General features: G+C 40.2%; 1 protein-coding gene across 1 annotated transcript in view; it reads right to left on the reverse strand.

Moving 5' to 3' along the window:
- Positions 1-6,463: 6,463 nt before the first annotated feature.
- LOC119741058 (sortilin-like) overlaps positions 6,464-14,924 on the reverse strand; it is a gene marked incomplete at its 5' end in the record, with an annotated part of 45,989 nt that continues 37,528 nt past the window's right edge. Inside the window, 2 exon segments of the mRNA XM_038216696.1 lie at positions 6,464-6,620; positions 7,214-7,335. Of these exon segments, the coding sequence (XP_038072624.1) occupies positions 6,464-6,620; positions 7,214-7,335 (279 nt within the window).

The following is a 14,924-nucleotide window of genomic DNA, read 5'->3' on the forward strand; positions in this document are numbered from 1 at the left end:
GATACAGCCCAAGCTGTTGAAAATGAAGTGATTTTGACAAGAAATTCTCAGTCACGTTAGTAGACTGGGGTTACATCAGCGGTATCAAAAATGCTTTCGACAAAACTGATCGATAGTGGTAATAGTGAAGTCGCGCATGGTTCACCTACTGTTATCTAATTCTGCCTTTGGAATGTCCACAATAATGTAAGTTTTTGTACACACCACATTTCAAAATTTGTGGTGCTGAAAAAAGTCTTGTACTCTACAATCGCCTTTTTTAAAATAAACATTTGAACATTTATACAGTCCTTACTCGGAAAACCATAGGTCACTGGACTTCAAAAAATATATATATCATTGTTTATTAAAAAAGGCATTCAGTACAATCATGACAGTCAATGGAACAGTTTGGAAGATTCCCATATCAGCCATCACTAATTTTCTCGTGTAGTAAAGTTTTCGAGTTTGAAAGTGAAGTTTCAAAATGCTCTTTTTTAACCAGAATTAATTTCCTTGGCTGAAATTCGGACTTAATATCCCTAAAACTCTTCCATTTGCGACAGATCAACCCACCTTGGAAATTCCTAGTTTTTGAGTAAAATCAATATATCTATTTCGTGAAAATCTTCATCTACAGAAACTGTCCTGTGGAGACGTATACAATCTTTTGTTCCCTATTGTGTGCACGTCTCCAGAGGGCATGGTGTATCAGATCACACGCACGCACAACCCATGCATAGTACTGCAATAGGCATAAATGCACACACACACACACACACGTGTGTAAATGCCGGCAATCGTGGACGCCCCATTGTCCCTAATCCTCTTTCCTTTGTTTTTACTCTAACTTTTTAGCGACAGCACTCATCGGTTTTGTACACGATTTGAGATCGTGGACGTTCGGTCAATCGTGGACGTATTGTTTGCGCCTCAATTCTTTTGTCCTACGTCCACAATTGCCGGTGTGTTACATACTCACACCCACACACGCACACCCAGTCGTGTTTTGCTATGCTTCTTAGGATCGGCTTTGTGTTTTCCCTAAACCTTTCCCATAGACTAAGCACGCAAACCGGCATTCGAGGACAATAGGCACCGTCATCCAAGCATGAAAGCCCCTTTGTGCTCCTTTTGTTGTCTGTCCTCGACCGTAATACAATACAAGAGCACACACACTCCCTTACATAGGCATAGAAGTGGGGTACTTCCTTTGTTCTCGTGTACTAAAATTTTGCAACGTCGCACACTAATTTCAAAATACTCTTCTTTTAACCTGAATTAATTTCCTGGGCTGAAATTCAGACTTAATATCCCTTTTCTAAAACTCTTCCATTTGCGACAGATCAACCCACCTTGGAAATTCCTAGTTTTTTAGTAAAATCCATATATCTATTTCGTGAAAAACTTGTGGGGCACCAAAACGGTACCCCGCAAGTCGGTGGGCCAGTCCTTGTAGGGTACCTCCCATTGTTCCGGTACCCCCTTGTTCCGTACCCCCCATTGTTCCGGTACCCCATAAGGCAGTGTTTGTACACGCACATGCACACACAGACGGACAAGGTGGAAACAGTACGGACAAGGTGGAAACAGTATGCCCCTTCTGCTTTGCCGGCGGGGCATAATTAAAATGTGATATGAGAAAATGATATCAGGGAACAAAAAAAAACGCAGCCGATGTGTCTGTATGTGATGGAACATGGTTGGACCACTGAAAAACAAAGCTTTGTGTCAAGGAAAGACCCTGATGCAGGAATTTTGTTTCTATCTCAAATACAAACATTATAAAATAGTTCCCTTGAAGTGACTGGTAGGTTTAAACTCACAATTTCATTTTATAGTTGGAACGTCGAAATGCATATATGTTTTTCATGATGTCTACTAATAGGTTTACTACACCATGAAATATTGCAGTCACTATTTGTTTTTTGACACCTCTCTCCCACAGATTCTGCTTGATTTTAAGTGATAACTGATTAATTTAATGTAAATGCAATTACAATGTACTTCTATTTGAATACGAAATTAGTTGCAAATTTACGAGCACTTTCCAAACTACCCATTCACAAAATGCTTGAACCCAGCTCTGTAGCGCAAGCGATTGGGAAGATACGTGCAACACGTACACCCCTATACATTTCCACACAATAACAATTGCTATGCGTAAAGTACTTTGGTTGCTACTGGTAAAGTACTTTGGTTGCGACGGATATTATTCGTTATCCTGCGAGCGCGAGTGGAACACGGAATAATGTAGTGCGTCTGCTCATGGTATGCAGACGCACTACATTTCCGTGTTCCACGAGCGCGAGCGTGATAACGAATTTATCTTCAAGCAAACTTGATGCGCAGTACAGTTGGAACTAGCACGCTTTACACGGACATTCAGCAGTTCAGCATATGCAGCTGCAATGGTGCTTGTATCTTGGAACAGCGGAATATGCAGAGTGCGGTATGGACCGTGGCCGTGCGGTATGGTTATGTAGCATGGCTTGTTGCCATGGATCGACCAATCAGGATCGAGGATTCAAGTTTACTTGAAGATAAAGTACTTTTGACAGTGCACAGCAGGATAGCAAAAGTAGCAAAAGTTAGACTAGCTCTTGGCCAATCAAGATAAAGAATCTGTAGGTGTGGTGTTCTAATTTTCGATACATCAAATATATTGATACCAGGTTAATGATATCAATTTCTGATAGACGGACCTGGCATTATTAAGCTGAAATCATCAGTCATGTGGTTGCGAAGGGCGATTTCTAAAGGTTACGTAACACTTCATTTTGAATGAAACTACATGTACACACACATGTTCACGTTGGCAGGCGAAATCTTTGAAAAAAAATTATTTCTCCCATTTGGAAGACCGTATCTTCATGCAACTTTCAGGTTTACTTTCCTGACATAATGATCCAAGTACGTGCTAAAAATCGTAGTGATGTGTTCATTACCTTTCGTTGAAATTGGAAAAATACGCCTGGCTACGTGCAGTTTTGAAAGTTGGTAGACTAGCATTTGCAATATCTGTCAATCTTTTCAAGACTCACAAATATTAATAAGGTTCCCATTCAATATGGTATGCAGTATAAGTTTGAAGAAGAGCCTCCTTCACGAGTTGTTAACTGATAAATATCATCCTTTTTGCTGGCTGCCATTGGTCAATACCAAGACCCACGCCAAAAAAAAAGCCGAGTGACGCTAATGAATATGCTAATCTACCATCGCCTGGCCAGAATCGATCATGATTACGTCATCAGGTGTCAAATTACAAGTGATTTTAGCTGAAAAAGTGACCATTACTTTACATATAACTCTTGAATTAAATCATCAATGATGTTTGCATTCTGTTATCGGATAGACCATTAATTGCTAAACATTTTTTGTCGTGTACGTAAGGCTAACAAAAAAGTCTCCGGATTCTGGTATGCGCGCGCGTAGCCGTAGTCATGCGCGTCGGCAAAATGAAAAAGTTTTTTTTCCAATGAAAGATGATGTCTCAAACCGCAAAACTCACTGGTTTGACTGGAATCCTGCTGCTGCACAATTTTAACGTGTTTTTAGATGGGGTTACGATCGAGAATAAGCTTTAAGTGGCCTCTGTGAATCCCATATATTTGCACTAAGTTTAGTTGGGCACCATTTTCATGCAGTCATCAGCCGACATTTGAAGCCCAAAAAAAAACCGGTAAAAAAAAAAAAAAAAAGCCGCGTCGCCGCACCACTTTTTGGGCAAGCTCCATACCATACCAGAAACTGCAGACTTTTTTTTTTTGCCTAAACTCGCTTGACCTTTACTTCCCGGTCTACTGGTTTACTTCCCGGTCTACTGGAAGGTCAAAGTTAGGTGAATTCAAAACGAAGACAGCCTGAAATCAAAACAAAGCACTATTTCTTCCGAACGGTTCACGGGATGATCATAAAACCTAGTGTGAACTTGAACCATGTTATAAAGATGTATAAACCTTGTTACACATCATCATGACGTCATCGGGTATCAAATTACAAGCGATTTGAGAGCACAATTTGACAAAATGGTTTGAGCTATAGCTCTTGAACTATATAGAGTATGGTGTTCATTTCATCTGTTCTGTTTATTTACATCCATTATTTGACCCCTGTCTCATGAGTTTGTTCCTAGTCCAATTTATGACGTCTGTTATACTTAATGTTGACCTATTGCTTCCAAATACTATGACATCATCTAACCGGAAGTTGGGTGCTATTATTACATACACTTAAAATTAGGGCTGTGCCGAATATTCGAATATTCGGTTATTCGATCGATAATCGAATATTCAAATATTTATTTTCGAATAAGAACATTCGGTGGTGATATGCAATGAATAAAAAGGTGGAAAAAACTTTTTTTTTAACAACAAAAGTGTATTCTCAAAGTTAAGTTTCAAGTTGCTGCCAAAAAAAACCCATAAAAGTAGCTTGTATATATGCCAAGCAATAATGCCATACATATATTACTTCTGCTTTGGGAGTGCTTGCAGTAAAGCCAACCCATTTTTTTAACGCCGGACTGCAACACCAATCGCAGGAATTTTTCAGTGGGGGGGTGCTGGGGGGGCTGGAACATTTCATGGGGGGGCGTCATGTAGATCAATGGTAATTTTTTTAGAAACTCAAAATCTCACTGGGGGAAGACTGGGGGGGCGACAAGGTTTCAAGGGGGGGGGGGCTGTCCCCCCCCCCCTCCCATGGCTACGCCACTGGTCACAAAAAACAAGAGTGATGACGTCATCATTCAAAAGGGTGCCCCCTAGCGGCACATATAAGTGTTTTTGCTTTCTTTGATTTGAAAACCATCTATTCAAATTTTACAATTTGTGACGTTTTTCAAATTTATGACGTCATGTGACCGGAAGTTACTTTGAGGAGAATTTGAAAAGGATCGTATTTTTAATTAAATTCTATCATTTGATCCCTGTCATATCCTCGTAGTCCAAATAACGATATACATTACAATGTTCACCTTTGGATCTCTAAAGCTGTGGCATCATCAAACCAGAAGTTAGGTGTAATTAATACATAGAATTATATTTTCCGTTTTTTCAAAAGTTTTTTTTTACTTCACAATGAAAACTTTTCCTCAGTATTCACTTACCGTTTTTTGACTGATGACATCATCAAACCAGAAATAACTTGTTTGCGTACATAGAATGTTTACTGAAATTTATCATAGCGTTAAAGATACATTTTTGTAACAAAATAATTGATTGTACTGGAAGGGAGTTTATTTGGTGATCCTTTGTTCTTACAGTGATGAACATTCATTCCCAACTTAACTGGGCAGTGTATATTGAAAAGGATGTCCGCCCAACCACTCTGTGTTTGTAACTCAACAAACGCGAACCTCTAGTTAAGATTTGAGTCTTTGAAATATCAAATCAGATTTAAATAAGAACAAGAAAAGTAGTGTTAAAAAACACAAATGCCCCGCAACCATGCCTATTTCCATGACATAACACCACTCTATTAACATCAACTTACCTGGGTCACATGGAACATTCATTGACATCGTTATTGTTTTCTTTAGGTTATATATGTAATGTATTGATGCCTATGATCCCATAATGATTTTTTGGGTTTTTTTTGCTTTTCTGTTAGGAAGTCATTGTATGTGATTTAAGCAAACTGACTGGATATTTTCAATCTTAAGCAAGACATTTCTCAAAGGCAAATCCTTTGAGCATAATCCCTTGAGCATTTACCAGGCCTACATGTACATGGAAATAAGAATTTTTAAACAATCAAAAGAAAATATGGTTATTTGAATAAGCTTGAGTTATCATCATGACATCATTTCTTTGTTTTTTTTTATAATTAAATAGAGAACAGTTGGCCTATGGGGTCCGAAAGTGACTCAAAATCCTAAGAACAACCTACGGAGCTGCATATACATATACATGTATTACGGTTCAAGTCTCAAGTTTTAGTAATACATGTACATGTAATTGTTGAGAAAACTTTTTCTGTTGTTTCAATTAAAAATATGACTGTCCAAGAAAAAAGGGTGAAGAAGCCACATTGATAATACAAAAAAAAATATTTAAAAAAATGTATAAACAGTGTGCAGGCCCCCTAATATTTTAGTGAGTGATTACATTTGCACATGTATACTGGTTTGGTAAAAAAAAAAAAAATAAATAAATAAATAAATAAAATCCTATTGTTTTAATCCCAATGACCTTGGCTTTGTCTTATAGGGTCCAAACTTATTCATTTTCTGTAAGCTACACTAGAGTAGAAAGCTACCTTAATTGTATCAAGGTCCAAGACATAAATGGATACAATCCAGATATCGCTGTGGAACCAAATGCACACGCACACACGCACACGGACGGACAAGGCGGAAACAGTATGATTCGCCGGCAGGGCATAACAAGAGGAAGTGTCTGACTCTAGACAGATCACAGGGTTTTTGATTTGCAGTTCCTGCATGGATAGAGGGCTTTGAAAATTAGCCTTTAAGTTAATGTCATATGGGCTTAAAAACACCAACAATGTTTTGAACAATTGAATAGGCAGTGCTTACCTCATCGGAGGAGTCATGATATGTTGGATGAGATTCCAAGTCAATCATCTTATCCAAATTGTCTCCATCACTAAGCTGTGAGTAGCGGTATGATGCCAAGCTGAAAGGTCAAAACCTTCATGATTTGATTCAACAGCGTGGTAAACTGATTTCTTGGCATATGCAATTACAAATGTGAGTATCAAATTACTCAGCGAATATTTGGTGATCAACAATCTGGACATATTACTAAATTCAGGGTTAATGTTCCTGCCAGTTATACCACAAACTATCGTATCTACATAAGCATTTTTTTTTTTGCTTAGCAGTGTTGTGAAATTAGGCCTAGACAGCCAGTCTTTGTCAATCGTGACGTGACAGCCACGTGACGGGCTCTCGACCAATAGAAATGGGTAAACTGTCTTAGGTTTTGAAAATCAACATTAGGTCTGTAAGGTTTTCCATTGCAAAATATGCACGTAGGCATTTATCTGGGGTTTTTTTCTGATGCAAAACCCTGCAATTTTCGGCATTAAGTAGCAGAAATATATCGAACTGCATACCTGAAGTTCTGCTTAACTGCAATCATCTGCCCTTGTTTTCAAGCACATATGAATCCCACAGATAACAAATTGCAGTTTGTTTACATTAAATTACACCAAAACATTTCATAAAGTACACCGGACATATAGTGATAAAAATCTTATCATTTACCTTGGTCTGGTGCAGGGGAGTTTGTTGTGCCTGTACAGCAAGAAAACAAGAATTCCAGAAAAGAAAGCAACTGCCAGCAGAATCATGACAATTGTCCATGTCTTTACCTGATGGCCATCTAACTGCAGAGTGACACATTTCAAATAAACATGCCAAAATTGTTGTACTGTACACTGTCACAAAAGGTGTAGTTATATACAGTCATTATTACAGGGTGATTAAAAAAAAAACGAAACCCAAATGTCGGGACCATTATATTGTTTTAGTGAATTTCTGCATGTAGCCCCTCAAAATCTAGGATACAAAAGCTCAAATCATAGGCTTTCTTTTAGTACAACAATCATTCAAATCACTCATGTACTTTTCAAGTTACCAAATTTTAAGCACAACCACCGTTTTAAAGTTCTGTCCACGGATCACAACAAGGTAAGTGTTCTTTCAGCAAAACAAAAACAAATCACAAAGGGACGTGTGTGAATTGTTTTCGTTTTGCTGAAAGAAGGCACACCTTTTTTTGTGATCCGTGGACAGAACTTTAAAACAGTGGTTGTGTTTAAAATTCCGTAACTTGAAAAGTACATGAGTGATTTGAATGATTCCTGTACTAAAAGAAAGCCTATGAATTGGGCTTTCATATCCTATATTGTGAAAGGTCTACATGCAGAACTTCACTAAAACAATGGTCCCAACATTTGGGTTTTGCTTTTTTTGAAAGAAAAATATCTACATTGGTCTGCAGATGCACTGTTATACAGGTCAGAGTGAAGAGGGAGGAATATTATCGCAAGGTTAAAATCTGGATTTTTCCATTTCACGAGGCGAAGCTGAGTGAACTGGAAAAGTCCAGATTTTACAGAGCAATAATATTCCTTCCATTTCACAATCTAAAGCCACTAGATCCTTGTCATTTGATATATTTGAACTTTTATTTCAATACAAAATTGGTGGAAACTGTATTTGTCTCTTCCAAACCACCCCTTCACAAAATGTTTGAACCGAACTCTGTAGCGCTGGCTCTTTGGAACAATACGCGCTACACGCAATGTGAACGCCCATACTAGCATGCATTTGCACACAAATACCGCGTCATGGAACAAGAATGATCCTATCTGTTCAATAGTATTTCCCATTCCCTATGGGCGAGTGGGACTTTTTGAGCCCCGGCGTGAATGGGAGTAATAACGAATGTCACGTGATGTAAGTTCTACCAATCAAATGACAGGGATCTGTATGACGGTTATATAATAAAAACTATCATGGACGGACTCTTGGATACAAGTCATAAGGCCCCCAAAAATACTTCTGTTTCCGGTTACCCGACAAACCATAATTTTATGGCACAACCCTAGAGTTTATAATCAGCAAATTAAAAATGAAAGTTTAAAATTCATGTTGTCTTTTCTGTCTTCGTGAAAATGCTGGTCGACTACCTGTTTACGTCAGAAACGCACGGGCAATGCCACACAAAGTGAGACGGGATTTTTGTGTCTGGGTGACAAATCAAATTAGGTTTTGCCCTTCACCGACGTATAAACACTGTATACTCAGCGTGTTACCTCCCGAGTGAAAGTTGGAAAAATGAACCCATGACCTCCTGCTGTATACATGTAGTGCAGATGTCTTACCACTCAACCATTGAGCTAACCGGATTGGTTGGCTGGTTCAAATCGTATGTACATAGCAGCGGGTACCGCATTAACTATTCATGTTGTCTTACATGTATGAGCAACTAATCCTAGCAGGCTATGATCTGATGTGAACTGCCGCATTAATTGTGTCTCTCCCTCCCCTTTTTTTTCTCTTTTCAAGTCTCTCTCCCTCTCTATATATTGCAATTTTTTTAATTTTTTTTTACAAGGGAGTCCATTGCCCCCTTGCCCCCCCCCCCCCCCCTTTGGCTACGCCTATGGGTTTGATGGTTGATGTAACATGCCATAGTCCGTCGGGGGTGGTTCTGAGATGGCCATTCTTAGTTGCCCTGGGTTGGATGGGGGTCAGGGGCTACGGTCAAATGTCGAAAATTTTGAGTTTAATTTCGTGAACAAGTGCCGTTTTTGGATTTAAAGTGTTGAGATTGACCTCCTGAAACCAAAAATGCTACGTAAGAATGGAAACAAGTTGGATAAAGTTGCAATAAAATGGTTTAAAAATTACATTTTTATATATTTCATAAGCCTAGATACAAATGTACACGTATCCTGGGTAATAGTGGAGATGCTTAGACCAATTAGTTGTGCCCAAATTCTGGTAAATGCATGCAATTTGGCATGCAGAGCCGAAACAGTATAACAAAAAATCATTTTAAGAGGTGGACCCACCTTGAATCTTGCCGATTCGGGGGCAGAGCTTGATTTAAAAAAAAAAAAGGAGGGGGCGCGCAAGGAATAAAAATTCAGAAGAACTGTATTATAAAAGAGGTTGTGGAATGCTGAACATTTTTTTTTTTTTTTTTTAATTGTTATACCGTTTCGGCTCTACATGCCAAATTTCATGCTTTAACCACAATTTGGGAACAAATAATTGGCCTTAGCAGCTTTTTTCTGAAAAGTGCAAACTTCTACAATGAGAAAAACAATGCAATACAGGTGGGGGTGTGCTCCAATAACAATGAATGTGCTTGACTCACTGTGCTAATAACAAACTATGTACATGTATAGTGCTGCAGTGCAGGTTAAAAACAGAACTTGAAGCTAGTGAGTATAACATCCCTCAATGCTGATTTGAACGCACTGAGGGAGGGTAGGCTGGCTGGGTCCAAGGTCAGTCTCGGCAAGTTTGTGGGAAGAATGAGTAGACAACCTGTGTTTCGAAATGGAGCACAAGGAACCCTGAACTGTGACCTCTAGTACTAAATTTGGCCTCAGTGAGGAAGGAACTCCAGTGTATGTCTACCAAGATCTTATAAAGCATCCTTAGATGGCTCTGAAGACATCTGGCCTTGAGTGGACTCCCGTGCAAGTCTTGTAGCATTAATGTTACACTGCAGGTGCGGTCGTAGTTGCCAGTGCTGAACTTGCTCCAGTTTTTTAATATTTTTTTCAGTGTGGGGATCCCAGGTTGGAGCGGCGTACTCAATGATGGGGCGAACATATGTCATGTAGCTAGCCTCTCTGATTCTGCGAGTGCAACAGCTGAAGTTGTGGCTGAGAAAAGCTCACGTGGAATTAGCCTTCTTTGTTACTGCATCAACACCCAAGTATTTGGCAGAGTCAACCTCCTCCAGACTGTGTCCACGGATGTTATATGATGATGGGACTGGTTTCCGCTTGTTTGTGATGCGTACTACCTGACACTTGGTTGGATTGAACTCCATCAGCCATGTACGTTCCTACTTGAACAGTGCATCCAGATCTTGCAATAAGATGATGTCAAGACTCGATGAGATACGTCTGTACAGTGCACAATCATCTGCAAAAAGGCGGGTTGTTGAGCTTTTGACGCAGGAAGGCAGGTCGTTGATGTATATCAAAAAGAGAAGTAGACCTAATACACTCCCTTGGGGCACACCTGATGTAACTGGTACTCTCCCATCAACAATAACCTGTTGTGTACGATTGTGGAGAAAATCTTGGATCCACTGCAAAAAGTGACCTTGGACGCCGTAGTAATCAACCATCTGAAGGAGTCGACGGTGGGAGACCTTATCGAAGGCTTTGGAAATCCAGTAAGAGAAGGTTAATCTGCCCTTTTTCATCAAGCCCTTTAGCTAGGTCAAGGTTGGTCAGAATCAGTTGGGTGTCACATGATCGCCTCTTTCTGAAGCTGTGCCGTGCATCGGATAAGATGTTATGCTGAGTGAGATGGCGAATAACAGCACAATGAAGTATATATATGAGCACATATTAAACTTACATACATGTAGGATTGCTGTCAGCGATATCGGATGGTAGTTTGCAGCCAGTGACTGGTTGCCTTTCTTGAACAAGGGTACAACAAGATCCTTCTTCCATGCTGACGGAACTACTCCCTGATCTATGGAAGCTTAGTGGTTTCAGGTTCTTCAAAAGCTTGATTACCCCAGGGCAACTGACTTGGATATCATCGATGGTAGGGTGAGGGTTGGAACCCAAGTCGGTAGGTCCGCAGAACCTTCGCAGGTGAACACTGAACAGAATTGCTTGTTCTGGATGTTTGCCTTGGTTTTCAGGTCGGCATGCATGAAATTGCCATCCTTCAGAGGAGCTACTCCATTCTGATCGCATCGTTTTATCTTCACCAACCCACCAAGTTTTTTGTTCCTGAAGGGCTCAGAGCAGACGATGGTTATGATATATTGGTTACATAGGCTTGACAACACGTCTGTTGTGACTCTTTCTCTTAGGCGTCTGAAGCGAAGCCAATCCCACTCTTTATTGGTACGCCTGGCTTTCTTGAAAGCATGTGACTTCCTGCGTGACGCTCTTTGATGATGAATTAAACCACGGTTGGTTGAATCTTGTGGTACTGAGCTTTGATGGAACATGCTCCTGCATCGATATTTCCAGACCGTCCTGCTCTTCAGTCGCCAGCTGTTTGATTCGAGTATGTACAGAGCAACTATCAACAATGCTGTCAGCCCACAACTTAGACTCTGCCCTAAAGGTGTCAAAATCAGCACTGTTCCATAAGCTTTGTTCCTTGACCCTCAAGGCCAAGGCTTTGACCCTCAAGGCCAAGGCCAAGGCTTTGACCCTAAAGCCTCGAGGCCAAGGCCAAGGCTTAACCCTCAAGGCCAAGGCCAAGGCCCTGTTTTATGAAATGACCACTGATATAGAACTAATTATAGTCACATGAGTGACATATCATCACGCAAGGGCGGATCCAGAACACAGTTTGGGGGGGGGGCCAAGAAATTTTGGCCCCCCCCAAAAAAAGTGGGGCAAAAAATTATGGCTTGGGCTTCGGGGCCCGCTTTAAGGGCCCCGAATTTTTTTTGGATTCGAGATGCTCTGTGGTGCGATTTGAGGCAATTTCTGACCATTTTAACCGATGTTTTTTTAGGAAAAGATGGTGGTGTTCTCATTGCCTGCCTTTATTACGACGTCACATGAAAAAAAAATAGTTTCGTTTTTTTTTTGGGGGGGGGGCATGGCCCCTTTTGGCCCTTCTGGATCCGCCCTTATCATCACAAATTGCTCGTTACGTAGAACAACATTTCTTTAATTGCAATCAATATGCTCCCATAGGCCTACACCGTTTTATGACTGCATTGTATCTATTAAAGTATAAGTTCAGGTCTTCAATATGGTTTAACTAAACAAAATAATGATTTACTTCTATATTGACACACAATTTTCCCAAGTGTAACAAAAGGGGGATCCAAGAAACTGATTTTGGAAATTTTTATTTGCTTGCCCAACATGGTCAGAAATATCAGCATCATCTAAAACAGATACATGCAAATCTTTAGCACTTATCAGGGAGACATATACAACCAATCAGATCTATTCCATAGTTATATGCAATTAAAGTGATCATCTCATTAGCCCCACAAGTGTACGGAATATTTTTGCAGCAAATCTACTACAATGGTAACAAAATATGATGCTATAAAAGTGGAAGTGTGCCCAACACACAAATCTATAGGGTGCCTCCCTCCTCCATGGTAATACGATTAAAATGGTAACAGCAAAATTTACAACAGATTTATCTGGAAAGTGCAAAAATCTATGGGCCTTGAAGAGTCTTGACTCAAAATTGCAAGGCCCTGAACCCTCAAGGCCAAGGCAAAGGCTTTTGCCCTCAAGCCTCGAGGCCAAGGCCAAGGCCCTAAAATCCAGCCTTAAGGCCAAGGCCCAGCATCAAGGCACTACATCACTGATATCATATGACGAGATGGTTTTCGCCTCTGTGCCTGTACATTTGTGTCAAGAAGAATGATGTCATGATTGTTTAGGCCTGGTGAGCTCTCGCATCTGGTAACATATGATGGGAATTTATTAATATAAGATCGAGTGTGTTGGTTCTACTTGTAGGGAAGTTGACTACTTGATCCAAGCCCACTCTAGCAACAGTGTGCAGAAACAACTCGCTGATAAGATGACGATGCTGGTGACCAGTCACTTGATCAGTTTCCCAGTTATTGTCTCAACACTTTAATCCAAAAATACTGCAAGTGAGACTTGCGCAATCCCCCTGGCATGCTGGCAGTTTTTTGTAAAGCGAGTATCCCTAACCAAAATAGTAGATTTCTATTGTTTTAGCAAAATAATGCTTTGACCTTTGACCTATCGGTCCCAAAATCAATAGGCTTGATAAGGCTACCAAGAACAACCCACAACCAAATTTCAAGTTCATATATTGTAAGTAAAGTATTTTTCAAGTTATCGTGCCGACAAGAGTTAACTTAACCAAAACATAACACACACACAGAAAAAATGCATACGCACACACATGCGCGCACAGTCGTGTTTTACTATACGCCTGAGGACAACCTATTGTGTTTCCCTTTGTCCCTCTAATATAACACTTTCCCATAGACTAAGCACATAACCGTACGATAGAGGACCAGTTTTTAACAATAGGCACCGTCGTCCGAGGATCAAAGGCCCCTTTGTGCTCCTTTTGTTGTCTGTCCTCGAGCGTAATACAATACAAGAGCGTTTGTTTATGGTGTAAATCGAGGATTTTCTTTTTTTTTCTCTTCCCTTTTCCTTTGTTTGTACTTAAACTTTTTCGCAACAGCTCTCATTGGTTTTACACGTTTTCCAACCGATGAGTTGTCCATTTGGTTCCTGACCTCGATTCATATATGATGTTGCACGTGTGTGACCTCGATTTACACCATAAACAAACGCGCATAGACAAACACACAGAAGGAATAGCTGTCGCAATATTCCCCTCCGGCTTGCAGCATGGGGGATAAAAACGGCACTTGTGCGCGACATGCTAATTCAACTCGAAATTGTTGACATTTGATCTTATTCCCCTGAACCCAATCTGACCCAAGGCAACTTGAGAATACCCCCCCCCCCCTCCCCAATAGGCGTAGCCTGGGGGGGGGGGGGTAAGGGGGGTATTCCCCCCCCCCCCCCAATATTTTGTAAAGAATGCCCTTTTCCATTCAAATGCCCTTTTTTCATCGAGCTTAAACCCCCCCCCCCCAATAATTTGTAAATAGTGCCCTTTTTTATGAAGTGCCCTTTTTTATGAACTAGTGTCCTTTTCAAAAAAGAAGTGGTGCCCTTTATTCTGGCATCTGCCGTTTTGGGTGCCTTTTTTCAGAATTTCGCACATGTATCGCCCTGAAAAGCACCATATATTTGCCCTTTGTGTGCATAAGACGGTACCAGCCCCCCCCCCCCTCCCTATAGAGAACCTATCTCTACTACAACATAGTTATTTCATTCAATACTTGCAAAAAACTTCACAGACTTTTATCAATGCGTATTGAAAAACAAAAATCGATGTCTTACAGTGTAATATCCGTAATGGTCATTTATAGTGCGTATATCTCATTAATTACTTCAGCTACATGACAGGCCTTAGCTACAGTTGTAACAGAGTTTTAGATACTCTATGTGGACATTCCTTTGTTTTCATGTAGTTAAGAAAACTCGGTACAAAAAATAACTTTACTTTAATTGTGAAGACTCTTTCAACCCAAAATTTGCTTATTGATTTCCTTGAATGTTTCTCTTTATTCTGCGACAGGTAACCCTAACCCAAAAATGCCCCTAAACCTGTTTTCCAGAGAGGGCGAAATGTTATGTGGACACAGCTTAGTCCACAT

Source organism: Patiria miniata, unplaced genomic scaffold (assembly GCF_015706575.1).
Source record: "Patiria miniata isolate m_02_andy unplaced genomic scaffold, ASM1570657v1 HiC_scaffold_11, whole genome shotgun sequence".
Lineage (NCBI taxonomy): Eukaryota > Metazoa > Echinodermata > Asteroidea > Valvatida > Asterinidae > Patiria > Patiria miniata.